This window comes from Molossus molossus, unplaced genomic scaffold (assembly GCF_014108415.1).
Source record: "Molossus molossus isolate mMolMol1 unplaced genomic scaffold, mMolMol1.p scaffold_m16_p_18, whole genome shotgun sequence".
Taxonomy (NCBI): domain Eukaryota; kingdom Metazoa; phylum Chordata; class Mammalia; order Chiroptera; family Molossidae; genus Molossus; species Molossus molossus.
In genome coordinates this window covers 28214786-28237145 of record NW_023425353.1, presented here as the reverse complement: position 1 = coordinate 28237145, position 22360 = coordinate 28214786, and the positions used below count along the sequence as shown (strand labels likewise).

At 37.5% G+C, this 22360-nt stretch overlaps 1 protein-coding gene and 1 non-coding gene across 11 annotated transcripts in view; one reads left to right on the top strand and one right to left on the bottom strand.

The window, feature by feature from the left end:
* The window catches only part of TMCC1 (transmembrane and coiled-coil domain family 1), a 206828-nt gene that overhangs the window by 68444 nt on the left and 116024 nt on the right, over window positions 1-22360 (top strand). Inside the window, exon 1 of one of the 10 annotated variants that reach the window (XM_036266468.1) lies at window positions 8027-8443. The exons of the other annotated variants lie outside the window; for them this stretch is intronic. Within the exon in view, the coding sequence (XP_036122361.1) occupies window positions 8405-8443 (39 nt within the window). The 5' untranslated portion in view covers window positions 8027-8404. Of the gene's footprint in view, window positions 1-8026; window positions 8444-22360 lie in introns of those variants that run through there. 10 annotated transcript variants of the gene reach the window in all.
* Window positions 199-302, bottom strand: LOC118633710. Its single transcript, XR_004960250.1, has one exon. It is a non-coding gene; the product is annotated as a U6 spliceosomal RNA (small nuclear RNA).

The following is a 22360-nucleotide window of genomic DNA, read 5'->3' as shown; positions in this document are numbered from 1 at the left end:
GGATTAACAAAACAACAACAACAAAAACACAGAATGGCTTAAATGACCTTCTAGCTATGAGATTTTGGGGTTCCTTGAAATACTAAATGAATTAGGAGCCTAGTTTCTACCAGGAAACTTCAAATAAAATAGATTGTTGGCAGTCACAGATTTAAATTTATGGTTTCAGCAATTCACTAAGGATGCCACAGGTCCATAAAAAATATGGAAAGCTTTACAAATTTGAATGTCATCCTCATGTAGGGGCCAAGCTAATCTCCATATTTTTCCAATTTTAGTATATATGCTGCTGAAGAAAGCACTGGTGTGTTCTTTCACATCATAATTTTGAATATTTAATCATACTGGTACATCAACTCTTTTTTTTTTTTATCCTCACCCAAGGACATTTTTGCATTTATCTTCAGATAGAGCAGGAGGGAGAGAGGAAGGGAGAGAGAAACATCGATGTGAGAGAGACACATCATCTGGTTGTCACCCCCATGACCCCAACCAGAGACAGGGACAAATTACAACCGAGGTATGTGCTCTTAGTGGGAACCAAACCCAGGACTCTCTGTTCCACTGGCTGACATTCAAACCGCTGAGCCAGGCAGGCCAGGGTGGTACATCAACTCTTAATGATTATGTTCCAGTTCTTCAGTATTCCTCTTAAATTGTGGTCTCCAAAACAGAATACAATGCCCAGATATGGTTACAGTGGTAACTAGAGCTCAACTCTCACTTTTCCTAATTCTAACTACTATACATGTCTTTTAATATGCAACTTCATTATAAAGTTGTTTTTCCTTTTTGCTTATTTTCATATCTTTAATTTTCATTTTGTGTAAGTCATAGAATTTAATTTGGAGCAATTGAAATTTTTATAGATAGTGCTTTAAAATACAGATTTTTAGTAATTTGAAAATGTTATAAAGACTCTTCTAGAGAACGTATCTCTTGTTTCTAACATATTTGCTTTTAAGAGGGAAATGCTTTCACATTCTACCTCCTTTTGATATAATGTTAAAGATGAAGCATAATGTCACTTAATATTTTCTGCTTCCAATACTACATGCTTTAGTACCTAATTGTCCCTACTTTATACTTATAGTACTGTTTAATGTATAGCCATGTTCTTCAGAATAATTGAGAAGACAGTTCTGTGGCATGTTTAAGAATCCTGTCATTGCCCTGGCCGGTGTGGCTCAGTGGTTGAGCTTCTGGGTTGTGCAGGAGGCAACCAGTTGATGTTTCTCTCTCACATCGATGTTTCTCTCTCTCCCTCTCTCCCACTCTATTTGAAGATAAGGGAAAAATATCCTGGGGTGAGGATTAAAAAAAAACAAAAAACTTACTCCACCCAACTATAGAATAAACTTTCTTTTAAAAAAGTGCTGCTGAAGTACTATTTACAATAGCTAAGATCTGGAAACAGCCCAAATGTCCATCAGTAGACAAATGGATAAAAAAGCTGTGGTACATATACATGATGGAGCACTATGCAGCTGGGGACGCAGGGGGTGGGTGGGGGGATGGGGAGGAGGGTGTCAATAAAAATAAAATTAAAAAAAAAAAATACCACTAAGCATATTAGGTCCCTGCCATTAAGGAACATGTTCTGATGAGGAGAATGCAGACAAGGAAAATACAATACAGTGTATTAAGGAAAAATCAGTTGTTAAGGTGGAGAAAGGAGTTGGTGAGGGTTGATAGAGGCTTTCCTGAAGGAACAGAAATCTAAGCTGAGATTTGGAGTTAAGTTGCAAGCAGTGAGGTGTCTAGAGAGGGAAAGTGGAGATCAGCACATGAAACACCTTTTAAACTATTTTAAGGACTTGCTATTATAGTGTTCAAATATTTTGTATATATTATGTTAGTTGTTAGGCACCTGGTAGGCACATAATATATTTTCTTTCCATGTCTCTTCTCTCTTTCTTTCTCTCCTTTGTACGTATTCGCTGAATGTGATGCATGGCATGAGTTTTTTTGTTTGTTTGTTTTTTTGAGGGAAATTAATGCAAGCCCTAAAACGTTGCTGACATAAAAGGAGGCAAACTTAATTTAGCTTCTTTGAAAGAGTCATGTCCAGTTTACCAAAATAAAAATGTTATTTGACATGGTTCGCTGTTCTTTAAATCAAGCAACCATGAGTTTATGATGAGTTAATTATGAAATTGAATATGATGTAATATTCAAATTTTTTTATATCAACAACTTTTAACTTTTTACTACTTACTAATTGTACTTACGTTCATGGGAATTTATATGGACAGGGGCTTGGACTTTGGTAAAGAACTACACAAGTTACTTCATCTTCGTAGATAAAATGTGGTATCTTTAATGTTATCAATTGTGGGATTCTCAAAAAAATTTGTTTTTGCAAGACAGAAATCTCATCTCATTTAAAGGACCTGAATTGCCACAAGGAATCTTGAAACTGGCAGCACTATTTACTAAACTTTTTGAAAATGGATTTCTTCTGTCCTTGCTTTAAAGGTAGACAATAATTAAAAGAATCAAAACTTCTGTAGAGAGAGAACCTATTATATTATTTATAAATGATGGACTATTCCCCTTTGGACAGTTAATAGAAAAATAGTTAACAGGTGTAATTTAGAATGGAGAAATAAATGAATTTTGTTATAATCTACATTCCTATTCCACAAACAAAATACTATTCTGAACACTCCAGGCTTATGACATGTCTCATTAATGTAAAAAAAAACACTAAATTTTACTTACCTCTTGATTCACACCTGTGTATTTAATTTGTGTTTTTTTCCCCCCACTGCATGGAATGCTTTTCTCCCTTTTTTGTCTATTTGCAGAATTCCTATTCAACCTTAAAGACTCCAACTACAAGACTTTTCTTGTCCCACAGAAAGTTCATCACTTCCTCCTTTATGCCACTACTGTCTTTGCTATTAAAGCACTTGCCACATTGTATTATCACTGCTACTATAGCACTTGCCACATTATGACAATTGTTTAAGTTTTCTGTTTTCTGACTAGATTGTCACATCCTTAAGTAAAGGGAATGTTTTTTTCCATATTGAGCATCTGGTGTTGAAAATGCTTGTTTAGCATGAAAGAAAGGGGGCTTTCTGAAGTGATGTGGTGTTGCATGATGAAAGCCTATTAAAGGTCAAAGGCTTATAGTTTTATTGATTGACTGGTAGTTGGCGCTACACAGTTCTTTCTACTGGGTTATCACAGGAAACTTTTTAAAACCCACAGGGAGCCCTGGCCAGTTTGGCTCAGCGGTAGAGCATCGGCCTGCAGTCCAGAGAGACCCGGGTTCGGTTCCTGCTAAGGGCATGTACCTCGGTTGCAGTTTGTCCCTGGCCCTGGTTGGGTCGTGTGGGTGGCAACCACTCGATGTGTCCCTTTCATGTCGATGTTTCTCTCTCTCTCTCTCCCCCTCCCCACTCTTATCTGAACAAAAAATGGAAAAATGTCCTCGGTTGAGGATAAAAATAAAAAAAAATAAAAAACCCACAGGGATGTTTGAACAGTAAGATTTATTTATTGTTACTGTTACAAGACTGGATACCAAAGAGATAAGGGAGGAACTATAAGCATATTAGATGTACCAGGCTGAGGGGAAACTCACTCATAATTTACAGTGTAAAGGTTCAAGTTTTTCAAATGGAATAATTATTCAGTTTACAGAAAAATTTATTAGTATTTTAAGTAGTGTTCTTTTTTTTCAGTGCATTTTAAATTACTAAAAAATAGGAGGAAGCATAATGTAATGGAAAAAGCAGTGTAATCTGAGTAGTTGGTGTTCTAGTCCCCACTCTAATATTAATTCTGTGATTTGTTTTTCTTCTTTGTAAAAATGTAGTTTGTATTGCGTGGTATTTAATAATACAAAAATTTAGCCCTGTCCAGGTGGCTCAGTTGGTTGAAGTGCCATCCCTTACCAAAGGGTTGCAGATTTGATTCTCGTTAAGGGTACATACCTAGGTTTTGGGTTTGATCCCTGATTGGGGTGCATACAGGAGGGAATTGATCAATGTTTCTCTCTCACATCCATATTTCTCTCTCTATATCTTCTCTCTCTCTCTCTCTCTCTCAAATCAATGAAAACATATTCTCGGGTGAGGGTTTAAAAAGAAATACAAAACTTTAATGTCAATTTATTTTAAAAATGTGTTTATAGAGAATTTTAAGAGTGAAGCTAGAACAAATGGAGTTTTGTGTATAAAAAACCAGCTAAGCCCTGGCCGGTTTGGCTCAGCGGTTAGAGCGTCAGCCTGCGGTCTGGAGAGACCCGGGTTCGGTTCCCACTAAAGGCACGTGCCTCGGTTGCAGTTTGTCCCCGGCTCTGGTCAGTCGTGCGGGTGGCAGCCACTCAGTGTGTCCCTTCACGTCGATGTTTCTCTCTCTCTCTGTTCCTCTCTCCCCCTCCTGCTCTACCTGAACAAAAAATGGAAAAGTGTCCTCGGGTGAGGATAAAAAAAAAAAAAACCAGCTAAATTGGGATGATTGTTTAAATTTTTTGTATTTATCCAAGGTACTTGTGATCTGTTTTTTGTTTTTTTAAGCGATAAACCAGAAAACAGTATAGTCTTAGTTTTGTGAAACAAGCAAACATAGAGGAAACCATACAGAAAGATAATGTATTAATGTTATCTCTAGTATGGAGTTATATATGATGGATAAAACAAGGAGAATGATCCAGCTGTTGTGGCTCAGTGGTTGAGCATCGACCCATGCACCAAGAGGTCGCCTGTTCAATTCTCGGTCAGGGTACATGCCCAAGTTGTGGGCCTGATCCCCAGTGGGGGGCATGCAGGAGGCGGCCAGTGTTCTCTCTTATTGATATTTCTATCTCTCTCCCTTCCCTCTTTGTCAAATCAATAAAGAAAAAAAATTAAAAAAGAAAAAAAAAGAAGAAAATAATATTTTCTTTTTTTCTACACAATGAAGAAAAACTAAAACACACTTAAAAGACCACTTCATAGTTCAGGCTGATTTGTCTCAGCAGTTAGAGCACCGGCCTGTGAACCAGAGAGTCCCTGGTTTAGTTCCCACTAAAGACACGTGCCTCGGTTGCAGTTTGTCCCCACCCCAGTTGGGATCATTTCGGTGGCAACCACTCGATGTGTCTCTCTCATGTCGATGTTTCTCTCTCTCTCTTCCCCTCTCTCTCCCTCCCACTCTATCTGAAGATAAATGCAAAAATGTCCTTGGGTGAGGATTAAAAAAAAAAAGAAGACCCCTTCATAGATATTTAGAAGTAGATTATTATTTTATATACACATAAAGAAAATGTATTGGGGTTGGGGTCAACATGTCAAAGACAGGCTTTTTTTATTTCCCAGTTTTACTAAGAACTGTTACCTATAGTGGGAAGCAGAAGACAAGATCACTTAGTGATTGATGTTCAGTTCTTCTGTAGTCATGACCATAACAAATTTCTTAATATGGCATTTATGGATGAACTCTAGGGGATCCATGGATCATTTGGAATTGTATCAAAAATACTGTATATGTCACTCCAGTGACTGAGTCCATAGCTTTTAACAGATTGACAAAGAGTGCATGATCCAAAAAGGACTAAAGAACACCACAGACAGTTCTTTTTTGCCTCTTCTACATAGGGTATAAGAATATGATGTGGATTTTCAGTCACAGCCTAAGAGACTGATTGCAGAGTTGTTGATTTTTCTCTAGGTTATGAATTTCTATCTTTCCTGCTATTCTTTTGAAACCTTTGATCTTGGCATACTTTTTTCATCCAAAAAACTGCCATACTCCACAAAATAGGGAAAAAAGGATCTTTTCAGTTTTTTATCAAATGATTTTTAGCAGGTTTTGTATCATTTAGACAGTTAGAATTTTAACTTTATTTTAATACTCAGAAGATCAGGATGTTCCTTATAGAATTAAAATACCATCCTTTTAATCCATAAGTATTTTTATGTTTATCTGGAACTTTGAGGATTTATACCCTATTTAGTTCATGATTGATATTTAATGTGTACTGGGTCTGGAGACTTCTGACATTTTTTTTCTAATACCTTTTATCTTCCCCTTTCTTTTTGGGGAGAGCGCAGTTAGAAAAAATCAACAACAATCTTGGATTCTAGTTACTTATATCAGAAATATTTCATGTTTATATTTAAAGATGGTATGTCTTTTCTGTAAGGAATTGCATTATTTCCACAACAGCATCTCATTGATTCTTCCTGTACTCCCAGGAGAACTTTTCTGAGTACTTGGTTTTGTTCAGTGTAGGAGAAAAATGGAGGTGTGCTGGTACTCTTACTATTTAAAAAACAAACAAAAAACTCCACAAACTCAGATTCTCTGCCAACTTACTTGTCACATGGAATAAATTTCAATCAGTTTAAATATTAGGTTGCATCTCATACTCTGAACCTAAATGTAAAGGAGTCTTCACTTCCAGTTATAGTTTTTGATCTAAAATTTTTTTTTTTTTTTTAATCCTCACCCGAGGATATTTTTCCATTTTTTGTACAGATAGAGTGGGAGGGAGAGAGAGGAAGGGAGAGAGAGAGAGAGAAACATTGACGTGAAAGGGACACATCGAGTGGCTGCCACCCGCACGACCAACCAGGGCCGGGGACAAACTGCAACCGAAGTACATGCCCTTAGCGGGAACCGAACCCGGGTCTCTCCGGACCGCAGGCCGACGCTCTAACCGCTGAGCCAAACTGGCCAGGGCTCTAAAAATTTTTTTAGCTTTGAAATTTCATTAAAAAGTTTAGTTAAAAATATGTTCAATCTTTTTCCATTGAAGGTTTTTGGAATAAAACTTTTATATACTTATTTTGATTAGAATAATTTTTTGTAGCCTTGGCATCCTATTGAATCTGGTATATCTTTTCTATCTTCCTAAGGCAGTGTGAAATAAGTGTGTAATATTTCAGGTGAATTAAAAAAATGTATATCATGTTTGGTGATCATTGGAAACTGTTAGCATGTGATATAAGCTAGTTGGGAATAACCATTGCAGGAAGATCTTTTCTTTTTTTCCCCAGTTCCTTTTTTACTTTTCTTGCCTGAATAAAAAAAATTAGTAACACTGTGGTTTACTCATAATAATATTGAGGTTTTAGAGAGAAGATTCTTTCTTTACTTATCTGAACAGTTGGGATATTGATATTTATTTCACAGGGTTGTTTGAGAAATCAATGGGATAATACATGTGAAATGCCTAACATAGCAACTGCACAATAGTAGGTTTCATTCCACCAAAGGTTGTATGCAGCATAAGATGTAATCATGCCTATAGGGAATTGAGAGTCACTGGAGCAGGAAAAAATTAACAAATGCCAATATGTTCTGCTCCGGTCAGTTATTAAATTTATTCAGAAGTAATGAACAATTCAGAGAGGAGCATGTAGAGTGAAAAGTTTCATTAAAGTGAAGCTTTATCCTTACATTGGTTGTCTGGAAGCAGAACCAAATAGAAAGAGACTGGCAAATGATAACAAAAAATTTTTTTTCCTTTGGAACTGCCCTCAAAATTGCCATTTTTCATACCTCTTTACCTGCATTAATTCACTCTGAGCTGTTCCTTTTGTGTAGATTTTTTTTCTTAATTACATTGTTCTTATGACAGAGGACAGCTTTACTATGTTGAACTTCCTAATGAATTTGAAGTCACCCTTGGAGTATGCCTCTCTGCACCTGACATTCCTTCCCTGGGCAGAACCCCTCCCTGTGAATAAGAGGAAAGGCTTGGCCAATTACCATAGACAAAGCCGGACAGCTGCCGAGCCCAAGTGGGAGGAGTTTCCTTCTCTGAGCAGAGCTGAGGTGGGGGTGGCGGGGGGTGTTTGCTGTTGCCAAGTCCTTCTATTCACACTTTCTTACCCACTGGATTACCTGACTTGGAGGTTGAGAAAGGGGTATTTCTCTTTGCAAGGGGACCCCTCCCCCCATACATACCTCCACTGGAAACACTTTAGGGTGGGAGGAATTGTAATTGCCACTTTTCTACTAGAGGCAGAAGCTTTCTGAGCCTGGTGCGGCACTCCTCCTAACACAGACGAGAACAGTCAGGTCCGTCGTCCCGGAGTCTCAGGTGGCACCACAGCGGCATCCTAGGCTAATGGTTTGGTGGAAAAGGAAGGGGTGGTCCTTCTGTCTGGACCCCCTCATGGCTGACTCACAGGAAGTGCTAGCAGAGCTTGGCACTGGGCGAAGCCAATCCAGGATTCTGCCCCTCCCTGCCTCGGTCCACCCGTCCTGTCTGACAGAGGCTTTGCAGTATCTCCCCATAGAATAATGAAGTGGTTCCAAGTTTGCTAAGACTCCCAAAGAAATTCTTTGGACTACTATGACAGTCTTCAAAATGTTTTGCCACCGACTTTTCCAAGAAGCTGTTTTGTAACAAACTTGTCCCTTCGTGGATTGCTTTGTCTGAAGATTGCTCAGGGTGACCATGGTCCAGCGCTTTAGCCTCAGGAGGCAGCTATCCAAGGTGGGTAGCTTGGGTAGCTTTGTGTGTGTGTGTTAAAGGGGAAACTCTCACTAGCTCAGCATGCCTTCCTTTTTCTCTAGAACTGTTCTGTCAAGCCTGCCTTCCTCCAGCGCTAAGGAGAGACTGGGGGAGGAAGCACTGCCTTTTGTTCTTTCCTCTGACAGACACAAAGGTTTAAGGCTGACTGCACTGGCAACCTCAGATTGTGTTCCCCTAATACTAGAACTGTCATCTTTGAATACGGAGGAAGTTGTAATTTGCTTCTCAGATAAAATTTCCGGGGGGTATATGTGAAAAAGGGAATAGTGGGTAAACAGTGCATATTTAAATTAGCAATTAATCTAAGCAGCTTGTTGACCAAGATGAGAAAACCTTATTGATCTGTGGAATCAGTGTTTTCATACTAAATTTAGTATTAAACTGAGAGAACAACCATAAAATAGTTCAATAAGCAAGACCTGCATGAAAATGTTAAAATGAATGGTTGTGTTAAGAAATTCGCATACTTAATGAAGGAGTGTGTGAAAAGCAGTAACCAGAGACTCAGAAATAAAATTTTACAGACTTCTGCTTGAAAAACAGGTTTCCTGTGTGCAACTGGGGGTGGGGGTGGGGGATGGGGGAACTGTGTATGTCTTAATCTAAGAAAATCAAACATTAAAAAAAGAGAGAGAGAAGCCCTTTTGAAGAGGGACTGCTGACTTTATTTTTATTTTTAAAAATTTTTTATTTATTAATTTGTTTTGTTGCAGATGTTTCTCATTTTCCCCCCGTTGACACCCTCCTCCTCTCCCCCCCCTCCCATCCCCAGCTTTGTTGTCTATGTTCATTGGTCATGCACACAACTTTATGTATCAGCCCTGACAGTGCCCAGCTTTCTCTTGACTCGGTCATTGAACTCTCTTTTTAGCAAGTGCAGAAACTAGTTTGGAAAGAGTTGTGCTGAGAATTGAGATTTATTTCAAAAACAATTTTGTTCAGCAATTGTGTCCTAGTTCATTACCTACAGACAGAAGCTTAAACAAATAGTAAATCAGTAGGCATTCTTTTTTTTTTTGGTACATGCCCCTAGCGGAAACTGAATCCAGGACTCTGGTCCGCAGGCCGACACTCCAACCACTGAGCCAAACCAGCCAGGGCTCAGTAGACATTCTGAACTTCTTTGGTTGTTCGTCAGAATTGTTAAATCCTGTAATGTTATTATCTAAGGGAAAACCTTTAATTCCTCACAGCTGACCTGGTGTAGAATGTGTGCATTCAAGCAAAAATGAACAAAGCTCTTGCCTCCATCCCCATGTCAAATTGCATCTCTTTTCTTGGATCTCCAAGCCTAGCAGGGACTTCTTAGGTGTGTTAAAATAAATGTCCCTCCCTAGCCGGAGTAGCTAAGTGGTTGGAGCATTGGCCTACGGACCAGAGAGTCCTGGGTTTGGTTCCCGCTAGGGGCATGTACCAAAAAATAAATAAATAGATAGATAAATAAATAAATTTTCCTTCTCTTCTTCTCCCCTTTCCAAGTAGAAGAGGGATAGGAATGCCCCAAAATTCTTTTAAACAATAAAAATATTTTTTGTTTCTACTTCAGCAATCTCTAATTCATGTATTTTCAAAAATATGTAATATATTTAAAAAGCAGAAGATGTGTTGATTGTCAACATAGTAACATTTCTGCACAAGAATGTCTGAAATAGTTAGGAGCCAGGTGATAATTTTCTAATTAGAAAATAACTGCATTCTAGGTATTTTACTACCAATATTTTTCTCCCAATTATTTTTTTAACTTTACTCTTTTTACTCTCTACTCTGTGTATTACTGTGATGTATAGAAAAGACACTTTTGGGGGAATTAGGAACACATCTTCTCTACAACATGAAGAAATAAAAGGTACATTATATAAGAAGACAGGTAACCTCTTTTTAGTTTCTTATAACACCCTCCTCCATTTAAGGGTGGTCTCTGGCTCCTATAGTGGATGATCAGGACCAAATCTAGGGAAATATGTTTTCTATCAAATGCCCTTAACATAGTATATGCTCAGTAATGAATTGAAAAAATAATATTCTTAATTGTTTCAGTTTGTATGGCACTAAAATTTGAAGGAGAAACCAAATAGTTAATGTCAATAAGTTTTTTTTTTTAATTGCAGTGAAAGCACCGTGCCTCTATTCTGTCTTTTCAGCTAAATCCATTGATTACCTAAAAACAGAGGACCTGTCGTACCCCACTGTATGGTATTTCTGACACACATTGAACACTCAGAGTGAAATTGTTTTTTTGTAGGTCAATAATAGTTGAACAGTGGCAATTTCATATGATTCCAACTTTAGTGACAAGTATTTTTGCCAATAAGAAATAATCTTCCACAGTATAGAGTGATCTTAAGATGATCTCATATTTTGACAAAAAGAAGTATTCATGTGGTCATCTTTAAATTCTGTTGGAAATTTTCTGAAAGAAAAGATTTATAAATGTCTCCAGTGATTTTAAACCTGGTGTCTAATTTAGATTCTTTTTAGCTTAAATTTGATAGTCATGTTTACTTACACTGGATATTTTCCCTAGAATAGTCTAATGATTCTTCTAGCCCAGCAATTTTCAAACAGTGCGCTTGCAAGAATTTAAAAATATGCAATACCTGAGCCTGGCCAGTGTGGCTCAATGGTTGAGTGTCGACCCATGAACCAAGAGGTCACCCATTTGATTCCTGGTCAGGGCACATGCCCAGGTTGTGGGCCGGATCCCCAGTGGGAGACATGCAGGAGGTGGCCAGTTGATGTTCTCTCTCATCGACATTTCTTTCTCTCTCTCTGTCTCTCTCTCTCTCGTCCTCTCCCTTTCTCTCTAAAATCAATAAAGAAAAAATATTAAAAAATATATATGTACACAATACCTGACTGTTTAGTCAGGGGCACTGACCTCTTTTCCCTTCAAATGAAAATAGCCAACACAACAGTAGCTGTCCAGTGTGAATGAATAAAAATTATACCTTTATTTTATGATTGGCAAAAAATATATTTTTAGTATGCCACAAAATTTTACTAATTAGCTTATGTGTTCCATGAAATGAAAAGGTTGAAAATTGCTGTTCTAGGCTAATGGATGTTCACATCTGAAACAAGTAAAAAGGAGGAAGTAAATTAAATAAATGAAAGTAAAACTTTTTATTTTAATAGAGAGATGCTTATTCTCTTTGACTAAATCCTAGTTACCTGACTCCCAAAAAAGCTTTCTTTTTTCCTTGTCATTTTAAATTATTTTCTTCCTTTATTGTTTTCCTACATGTGACTTCAAAAATATTCACTAAGGAAAGCTTTCTCTTCCTGCCCTAAGTCCTCTGCATGAGCTAGTCAAAATAGTCTGCAACCTGACAATGTGGACATTTCATTTAATTCTCCTAGTGATCCTTCAAGTTAGATGGTTGTCAGCTTCATTTTGTCATTAAAGAAACAGGTTCAGAAGAATTAAGTTTTTTTGCCCAAGATCAGCAGGAGGTAAAGAATCAGGTTCAAACTTAGGTCTAACTCCAAACCCATTTTGTTTCCCCATACCAGTTTCTTCCATAAGCTACTAATCATTCTCTGACACTGCTCCATATGTTTATTCATAGTTATAGAAAACAATATAGTAAATAACTTGGGTAACTTCCTTAGAACAGCCCTTTCCCAGAGAGTTGAAATTAGTATCTGATAAGGTTTATTTTTTTTCAATCAGACTTATTTCCCACAATTAAAGTTGTTTTCTTTGGCTACAGAAGCATTGATAGGAATAAGATAATTGATTTAAAAAGCCATATTAAATTTAGTTGAAGCTTAACTGCATGCATTTATATGAAACTTGAAACTGTACTGCCTCTTAAAACATTCCTAAGAAGAAAAATTTACTGTAGAGTTTCTGTAATAATGTTCTAAGGGATGAAATAAAATGTTAGACATTCAGAAAGTTTTGTCTTTGTTCACTCTAGCTCTACCCCCGCCCCAAGTGTTTTTTTAAGAAAATATGAAATTCTTTTCTTTTTAATTAATTATTATTTTAAAAATATGTTTTTATTTTTTTAGAGAGAGGGGGAAAAGAAGAGGGAGATAGAAACATAGATGTAAGAGAGAAACATTGATTGGCCACCTCCTGCATGCCCCCCACTAGGGATCAGGCCTACAACCTGGGCATGTGCCCTGACCGGGAATCAAATCAGTGACCCCCTGGTACATGGGTCGATGCTCAACCAGTGAGCTACACTGGCAGGGCTCTTTTTTTTTTTTTTTTAATCTTCACCTGAGGATATTTTTACATTTATCTTCAGACAGAGTGGGAGGGAGGGAGGGAGGGAGGGAGAGAGAGAGAGAGAGAGAGAGAGAGAGAGAGAGAGAGAGAGAGAGAGAAACATCCATGTGAGAGAAACTCATCGATTGGTTGGCACCTGCACGACCCCAACTGGAGCTGGGGACTAATAGCAACCGAGATACATGCCCTTGGCTGGAATTGAACCCGGGACTCTTTGGTCCACAGACCGACGCTCTAACTGCTGAGCCAAACTGGCCAGGGCAAATATTACATCCTTTTATTTTACTGTTGAATGGCAATCATTTCCATAGTTCAAAAATTAAAAATTACATAATTGAAATCTTGCTTCCAACCATGCCTTTTCAGTTAGTTCATATCCCTCTTTGCATAGGTAATCAGTTTCTTGTTTTTCCTTCCATTGTTTGTTTATATATATGTAAGAAAACGTGAATATATCTTTTCTGACCTTTCTAAAATGAAAGATAAATGATATACAATTTGTTCTAAGAAAAGAGCTTGAACCTTAATTTTCTAGATATGGATCTGAATAATTATCTCAGTTTGGGGTTCACATTTATTTTTACATTTTCTTGGAAGGCTTACTTTCTTTAGGATAGCTATAGCCACACAGACTTCACTTTCTATATCAAAGATAATTAAAATAACAACAAATCAATGATAGCTTAATTCTTTTTCAGTCATCCCACATTTTCTTGTCTATTCAGTTTTGCTATATTAAAATTTTTCATATGGTGAAAAAACATACAAGATAAAAATTGTGCTTGTATATCCTGGGTTGGCCTGTGAGGATATTAAATGGCCAAGAAATTGGAATTGTGGGTTTTCCCCCTAGTTCTGTTGTTGATTTATTGAAATCATTTAATCCCGACTTGTAGAGCACTTGAAAATATTTTTGTTTAAAAATGTTATTCTTGCCCTGGCTGGTTTGGCTCAGCAGTTGGAGCGTTGGCCTGCGGTCCAGATAGTCCCGGGTTTGGTTCCCGCTAAGGGCACATACCTCGGTTGCAGTTTGTCCCCGGCCCTGGTTGGGTTGCGTGGGTGGCAACCACTCGATGTGTCCCTTTCACGTCGATGTTTGTCTCTCTCTCCCCCTCCTAACTCTATCTGAACAAAAAATGGAAAAATGTCCTCGGGTGAGGATTAAAAAAAAATGTTATTCTTGCTCTTTCTATAGTTGACAGTATCCTGTTATTTTTAATCGCACTTTGGTATCAAGAAACATAAGATAGAGAAGTGTTCATCATAATTTGAATTTTTTTTTTTAATTTTATTTTTGTTACAGATGTTTTTCCTTTTTTACCCCATTGACACCCTCCTCCCCATCCCCCCGCCCCGTCCCCAGCTTTGTTGTCCATGTCCATTGGTTATGCGTACATGCATATAAGTTCTGTGGTTTATCTCTTCCCACCCCCACCAACCCCTCTTCTGAGGGTTGTCAGTCTGTACCCTACTTCCGTGTTTCTGGGTCTACCCTATTCCTCAGACTGTTATATTCATTCATTATATTCCATATATAAGTGAGATCATGTGGTATTTGTCTTTCTCTGCTTGGCTTGTTTCACTTAGGATAATACTTTCCAGGTCCCTCCATGTCGTCTCAAAGGATAAGAGATCTTTCTTTCTTACAGCTGCATAGTACTCCATTGTGTATATGTACCACTGCTTTTTTATCCATTCATCTACTGATGGACACTTGGGCTGTTTCCAGATCTTAGCTATTGTAAATAGTGCTGCTATGAACATGGGGGTACCTATAATCTTTCTGATTGGTGTTTCAGGCTTCTTAGGGTATATTCCTAGAAGCGGGATCACTGGGTCAAATGGAAGTTCAATTTTTAATTTTTTGAGGTAACACCATATTGTTTTCCATAGTGGCTGTACCAGTCTGCATTCCCACCAGCAGTGCACTAGAGTTCCCTTTTCTCCACACCCTCGCCAACACTTGTTTGATGATTTGTTGATGGTGGCCATTCTGACAGGTGTGAGGTGATACCTCATTGTTGTTTTAATTTGCATATAATTTGAATTCTTAATTATAACTGCTATTTTTCCAAAAGTAGTTTGCTTTGAATTTCTACCTGATTTCTTTTGAGTTTATGACCTGTGAGAATATATGATTGGCCTAATCTTTCTGTGAATATAAAGGGTGGGTCAAAAGTAGGTTTACAGTTGTTAGTATAGAAAATAATAATAAATAATAATACAAGAATAAACTCTGTTTCATGTACTCAAAATTCTAAACCTACTTTTACCCTGCCCTGTATTTGTATTAATAAAAGGAATATTAATTTCCATCTTAATATTACTTATTTCCATCTTAAGTAAATTAACTAGGGTCTTTTAAAAATATTTTGATGGCTAAAGTGGTAAATTTATGTATGTTTTACCACAATTTTTAAAAAGTATTTTGAATTTTTTTAATGATAAGCATGTATGGGTACAGGGAAGTACTATTATATGTGATTAACTCACACACATAGGCAAGTGAGTCAGTACTAGATGGATACTTTTAAATAATAAAAATGTTTACACCATCTCTTTTTTTATGCTGTTTTATTTAATTCATTTTCTCAAAGTCACTTCAGATATCGACTAGCTTCATACTTGGAAATATAATGTTTTATATTTATGTTTTGCTAATAGTTAAATATTGCATATACCTGTTAATCATTAAGCCAGTTTTAGGAGGCTTAAATTAGGTAGTGGTGTCATCAGCATTATAGAATCATTCTGCTGTATTACATAACCAAATAAGGAAACTGATGCTCTTCTTTTATATGAAATGAGACCTGTAGTAAGATAAATTGTCATATATTGTAGATGTGGTAGAATAGGTAAAGAATAGAGAATGGCTTTTCTATTCAAATATATTGGCAGTAATTGGTTAAAATAGGGAAACCAATTTAGAAATGTGTATATTATAACTCTGAAGTATGTTTGTGATACTGATACCAGTTTAAATTTTAAAAAAGTAAGTTACTGACAGTAGATCTGAGAGTAGAATATGCTACTGAGAGAAGATAGTTAAATTTCCTTGGAAGTGCGTTACTTTTTTGTTTTTTAAGTACACAACTATTATTTGGTGTTTATTGAGTAACATTTTCTTGAGAGAGATGACTTTATTAAATAACTCAAGTGATTCTTATTTTATTTTATTTATTTATTTTATTTTTGTTACAAATGTTTCTCCTTTTTCCCCCTATTGACCCCTTTCTCCCCATCCCGCCCCCGCATCAGATGATTCTTTGAAGTTGGAATATATTTACTAAAGGTTATTAGTTTTGAAAATCAACAAGCTTACACATTTGAAAATACTTTGAAAATTGTAAGTCACTATATTAAGAATTTAAAGTGATGGTATTTTCATTATTATGTCATAAGTATTTTTTAAAAGAAGTGATTGTTTTAAAAACTATTTTGTTAAACACACACATACATAGGCTATCTTTGGATAGGTAACAGCAATTGCCTCTGGAAGAGGATCTGGGATATCTGGTTTAGAAGTGGTAAGGAGACTTGATTTTTATTAAAACTTCACAGTGTAGAAGTGAATTTTAGGCTCATTATTCTTCAGTGAAAACCATCACCAATAATTTACTTAAAGGTTAATGACTGAAAGGTGATGTTCTGAGCTTGGTTCTTTCTCCCAGCCATCCATTTTATTCACAGATTGAAGATAACCTTTGTGTGTAACACATAAGTTTGTAGTATAGAATTACTGATTCTTTAAGTGAACCTCTTTAGAGCAAGTTAACACTACTACTCTGAGAGCATGTTTTGGGAATGGTGTGTAAAGGCAGGAATACATTTCACTTGTTATATCTATATATAGAAGTCATATGTAATACTAATATGAAGTCTTCTGATTTGTTCTTAATCATTTTGGTTTACATAAGAAAATGAAAATAATCTGTTGCCTAACCACTGTGGCTCAGTGGATTGAGCGTTGGCCCATGTACTGAGAGGTCCCAGTTTGATTCCTGGTCAGGGCGCACATGCCTAGGTTGTGGGCTCGATCCCCAGTCGGGGGTGAGCAGGTGGCAGCCAATCAATGTTTCTCTCTCACATCCATGTTTCTATCTCTCTCTTCCTCTCTCTCCAAAAAATCAATAAAAACATTTTTAAAAATCTCAGTTCTAGTAAATGTTTTATAAGAAGCAGATCACTTTGTCTTTACCTGAAGTTTAGTGTTTGAAAAGAATCCATCTTAAAGTCAGTGGTATCTAAAATTCAAAGGTAGCACATATAATAATCATTTCAAACTTTTTTTTTTTCATTTAATAAAATTTATCTCAAAAGTGTTTGTCACTGAAATTAAATAGCTGGATATATCACTGGACAAGTAATTTGACCTCTCTGAAGCTTTCTCTGCATTTGAAAAGTGTTAATCTGTTAATGGAGGAGAGAGGGCCTGGTCTCCCTGGTTACTAGTGGGGGTGGATTTTTTTGCTGTAGCCGAAGAACAGGAATTTTCTGAGACTCGCACAGGAAGATGAGATATAGTAGAAAGCTTTATTTTCATGGAATTAAATCCTTGAGGTTTCAAAATCACATTTCCTCTTGCCCAGTCATAGAAGTGTAGCTGGGGCATGGAGCCTGGTCCAGTCTAGCATCAGGCTACCTTAGCTTGTGTTTCCCGCTGCAATCCATTTGTCCGTTGAGTGTGGGGTCTGTAGGTGAATGCAAGACAGCCAAGAGTGAAGAGCCACATGAGCAACAAGAGTCAAAGCCAAGCGTGCCAAGAGAGAGAACTCCTTTGTTTAGGAGATTATGTATTCCCAATTTTTTGTGCGCTTGCAGTGGCTGTGCCCATTCTGGCCAATGATTGCTGATCCCAGGTGTAACTGATAGGCAAGTACCCTTCTGTATGTCACCCCAACTTTACTGGGCATGTGTCTATTCCCCCCTTGTCCAGTCCCCTTCCCCGAATGTTTTTCAGGGAATAGGCTGGTGGTTCTCTGGGGAGTGCAAAGCTGCAGCTTCCTGGTGAAGCTGCCCAAATGACATGCCTATAATGTCTGGCCTTCCCTTTGTTTCTTTTCTATTATTAATAATTAGCTAATTACAATGGTATCACTAGGATCCCTTAGAAATGTAAAATTATGTGATGATCTGTTGTGTGCAAGCCAGGTTATAGTTCTAACAAAAAGGAATTTAGATAGAAAATGCTAGAGAAAACATGCATTAAAAATTTTTTTTTCTTTATTAATTTTAGAGAGTAAGGGAGAGTGGGGAGGAGGGAGGGAGGGAGAAAGGGAGGGAGAAAGAGAGAGAGAGAGAGAAGAGAGAGAGAGAGAGAAAGATAGAAACATGGATGAGCAAGAACATCAATTGGCTGATTCTTGCACGACCCCGTACTGAGGATTTGGCCTACAACTTGGGCATGTGCCCTGACCGGGAATCAAACTGGCAACCTCATGGTGCATGGGTTGACGCTCAACCACTGAGGCACACCGACCGGGTGAAAACATCCATTTTTATACCAGGAGGGATCTAATTTTATACAGTTCTTAGCAAAAATAAATAAATAAATTTAAGACTCTAATAGGCTTAGAGTTTAGTTTCTAGCCAGTTCTGATAATTCAAATTTGAAAATAACAAACTAACTTAGCAAGTTAGTCGTATACTTACATATTAGAGTCCAGGTGCTGAGAACATATACATTTCTTCTACCTCCTTTTTAGGAGAAAATTAGAAATTTCTTTATGAAAAGAGAAATTCTTCTCAATGGAAATTTACCATATGATTAAGTTTTTCTCCATGTGATATCTATCATATTAGAACCCAAGTCCTTTTCTTAGACAAAAAGCACTCCTCTTAAGGAAAAGTCTGTAACTGGGCAGATAAGACAGTTAAAAACTAAAATATAAACTAAGCTTTTTATGAAATAAGTAATACACATTTTGAAGAGGGAATGAACTCTTTGAACCTGAGATGGGCTTGAAAAGCCCTGTAGAGGAAGTAGGATTTTAGCTGGACCTAAAGAATTTGGATCAGTGGTTCTCAATTTTTCCTTCCTCTGGTACTCCCCAATATACCTCAAGAATGTGACTTAACGCCCTGGCCGGTTTGGCTCAGCGGTTAGAGCTTTGGCCTGCGGTCTGGAGAGACCCGGGTTCGGTTCCCGCTAAGGGCACGAACCTCAGTTGCAGTTTGTCCCCGGCCCTGGTTAGGTTGTGTGGGTGGCAACTACTCGATGTGTCCCTTTCACGTCGATGTTTCTCTCTCTCCCCCCCCCCCCCCACTCTATCTGAACAAAATATCGAAAAATGTCCTCAGGTGAGGTTAAAAAAAAAAAAAAGAATGTGACTTAGGCTCCAGGTAGTAATCATTTGGGAGGTGACTTCAAAAATTTCTCACAGTCTGATGTATACTCCTGTAGGAACCCTATTCCTTTGCAAATCATTGATACGGTTGGAGGACATGAGGAAAATATTCCAGGAAGGGGCAAGATTACCAGATATGATTTTGTTGAGAGGGAGAGGCATGTCACATTTAATATCACATTTAGGGAGTTCTAATATGAACATCCTTTCAAAATTTAAGAGTTAGTTTATATATATATATATATATATATATATATATATATATATATATATATATTTATCTTCTTTTTATTGATTTTAGAGAGAGAGAAAAACATTGATGAGAGAGAACATTGATTGGCCGCCTCCTGCATGGGGATTGGGCCCACAACCTGGGTATGTGCCCTGACCGGGAATCGAACCTGCGACCTCTTGGTGAATGGGTCGACACTCAACCACTGAGCCACACCAGCTGGACTAGTTTATATTTTTTATGGGGAAATTCAATAAGGTCATGGGGTTGCCACACTAAATGCCTTAACTTCTGTAAAGTGAACAGAGGGATTAATCTAGGAAACACTCTTGTAGGTTGTTTAATATTACTTCTTACTACATGGAATTTTAACTGCACAGTCTTTTTTTTTTTTTTTTTATTATCCTCACCCAAGGACATTTTCCATTTTTTGTTCAGGTAGAGTAGGAGGGGGAGAGAGGAACAGAGAGAGAGAGAAACATCGACGTGAAAGGACACATCGAGTGGCTGCCACCCGCACGACTGACCAGAGCCGGGGACAAACTGCAACCGAGGTACATGCCCTTAGCGGGAACCGAACCCAGGTCTCTCAGGACCGCAGGCCAACGTTCTAACCGCTGAGCCAAACCGGCCAGGGCTAACTGCACAGTCTTAACATACTTATCTAACATTCTTTCCCTGTCTTCTAATCATTTGGAGATAGGTATTGAAATGATGCAAACAACACCTGCATATAATTGCCCTGTTCTCTTTTTTAGTGCAGTGTGTGTATATATTGAGACTTAGGAAACTGGTCACAAAGATTGGTCTCAGTTAACAAAGTCTCTTTGGACACAATTGGAAATCTGACCCAGTCTTTAGTATCTATTCAATGGTGAATGATTATTTGAGTTTTGAGTTTCATGAAGTGATGTTATTGATCATTGTATTCAAATAACACCAACCATTGGGACTTCAAGACATTTTAAAGCGTATAATATAAAGTCTATATATATTCTAACTTGGAGAGAGTTGAAACATAGAAATGAAGGTAGTAGGCTGTATATAAAGATAAATACATTATCTACTTTATTTCTTACTACTCTTTTTTTTTTCTCTTTTTTTGTGTGTGTGTTCAGATAGAGTGGGAGGGGGAGAGAGGAGAAACATCGACGTAAAAGGGACACATCGAATGGCTGCCACCCACATGACCAACCAGGGTCGGGGACAAACTGCAACCGTGGTACATGCCCTTAGCGGGAACCGAACCTGGGTCTCTCTGGACCGCAGACCAATGCTCTAACCGCTGAGCCCAACTGGCCAGGGCACTACTATTTTTCTTTATCATACCACTCAAACTGGACCCCTTTCTTGTTGTTTTTCAAGTGTATCACAGTTCTGCCTCGGATCTTTTGCATGTGTTCTTCCTCTGCCTTTTTCTCCCAAGTATCTGCATAGATTGCTCTCATATATCCTCAAGGTCTTAGCTCAGAGGTCTCCTATTAAGCAAGGTTTTGACTGACTGACTACTTTAAAATAGTGAAACCATTCCCTACACACACATTTCCCCCAGCATCCATTATCTCTCTTCTCAGTTTCTTTTCTTTTCCCCCTCCAGTGTATTTATCATCATCTGATATACTATACATTTTTCTTATTTTTTTGTCCCTTGTTCCTGTCCCCATTGTAAACCTTATGAAAAGGACATTTATCTCTTTTGTTAATTTCTGTATCCAGGAACATAGAATAGTGTCTGGTACCTGGTAAGTGCTAAATAAATATTTGTTTCATGAATGAATTTGAGTATAAAGAATAATTAAAAAATACCTAATTTCCTTGTCTACTTTCTTCCATCTGTTCCCATACTACCTACTGCCACTATCCTAACCTCCGACTACTTCTAATCCTGCCTTCCTTCTGCTACAGAGTAATCTTATGTCTGATAAAACTGGCCACTTAATAAACACCAAATAAATATTTTTTGAATCTCTGCTAATATTATCTTTTTTCCTAGATATCAGACAAATCTAAAAATCAGAAGTGGCAGTAAATTGGCAACCTCACTCTGGTTCTTGAATTGCAAGTATCCATATTTCTAAATGAATCTTTTTGCTGTGATGAAAAAAGCCCAGAAGTAGAAACACAGAGTTTGTCTATTCTTTGTGATTTTAAACAAATATTTCTCTGCTTTTCGTTCCTGAATCTTAAAGTGGCATAATGATATTTACTCTTATTATCTCTCAAAGGAACAAGTAAACAATAGATGTGAATACATTTGGAATGGTATTTAAAACTCATAATTATAAGATAATATTCCAGTACATTTTACAACTATCAAGTACTTTTATTTTATTTTTTGTTTGTTTTGTTTTGTTAATCGGACCCAAGGATATTTTTCCATTGAGTTTTAGATAGAGTGAAAGGGGAGGTGGGGGAGGGAGAGAGAGGGAAAAACATCGAAGTGAGAGAAGCACATTGATTGGTTGCCTCCTGATAACCCCAACCGAGGCTGGGATCAAACCTGGACCCAGGTGTGTGCCCATGACCAGGAATCAAACCTGCACGCAACCAGTTGGTTCAAAGGCTGGCACTATAACCCCTGAGCAAACCGGTCGGGGCATTAAGTACTTTTAAATAGTCAAGTCCACTAAGTGGCTTTCAGTCCTTTTTTCTGTTTGGATGCATGTTGGAAAGTAGAGTTCCACCCCCACCTCAAATACACACTCCAATTAAATAAAGCTCTATGTCAAGGGATGATAACTTACCACCTTTAATAAGTGCTATATCATGTGAAAAACGTATCACAAAATAAATACTAGAGCTGTAGTAACTTGGAAAGTATTCTGTATTCTGACTGCATTTTTCCTAGACTTTGAGATTTAGGAAATTATTTCTCTATTGATTTTGTCATTTAGACTCCTACATCAATATCACTGTTTAAAAACATCCTAATAATTGCCTTGGCTGGGTAGCTCAGTTGGTTAGAGCATTGTTCCAATATGCCAAGGTTTCAGGTTTGACCCTTGGTCAGGGCACATACAATAATCAACCAGTGAGGGGATGGGAGTGGGAAGAAGGGA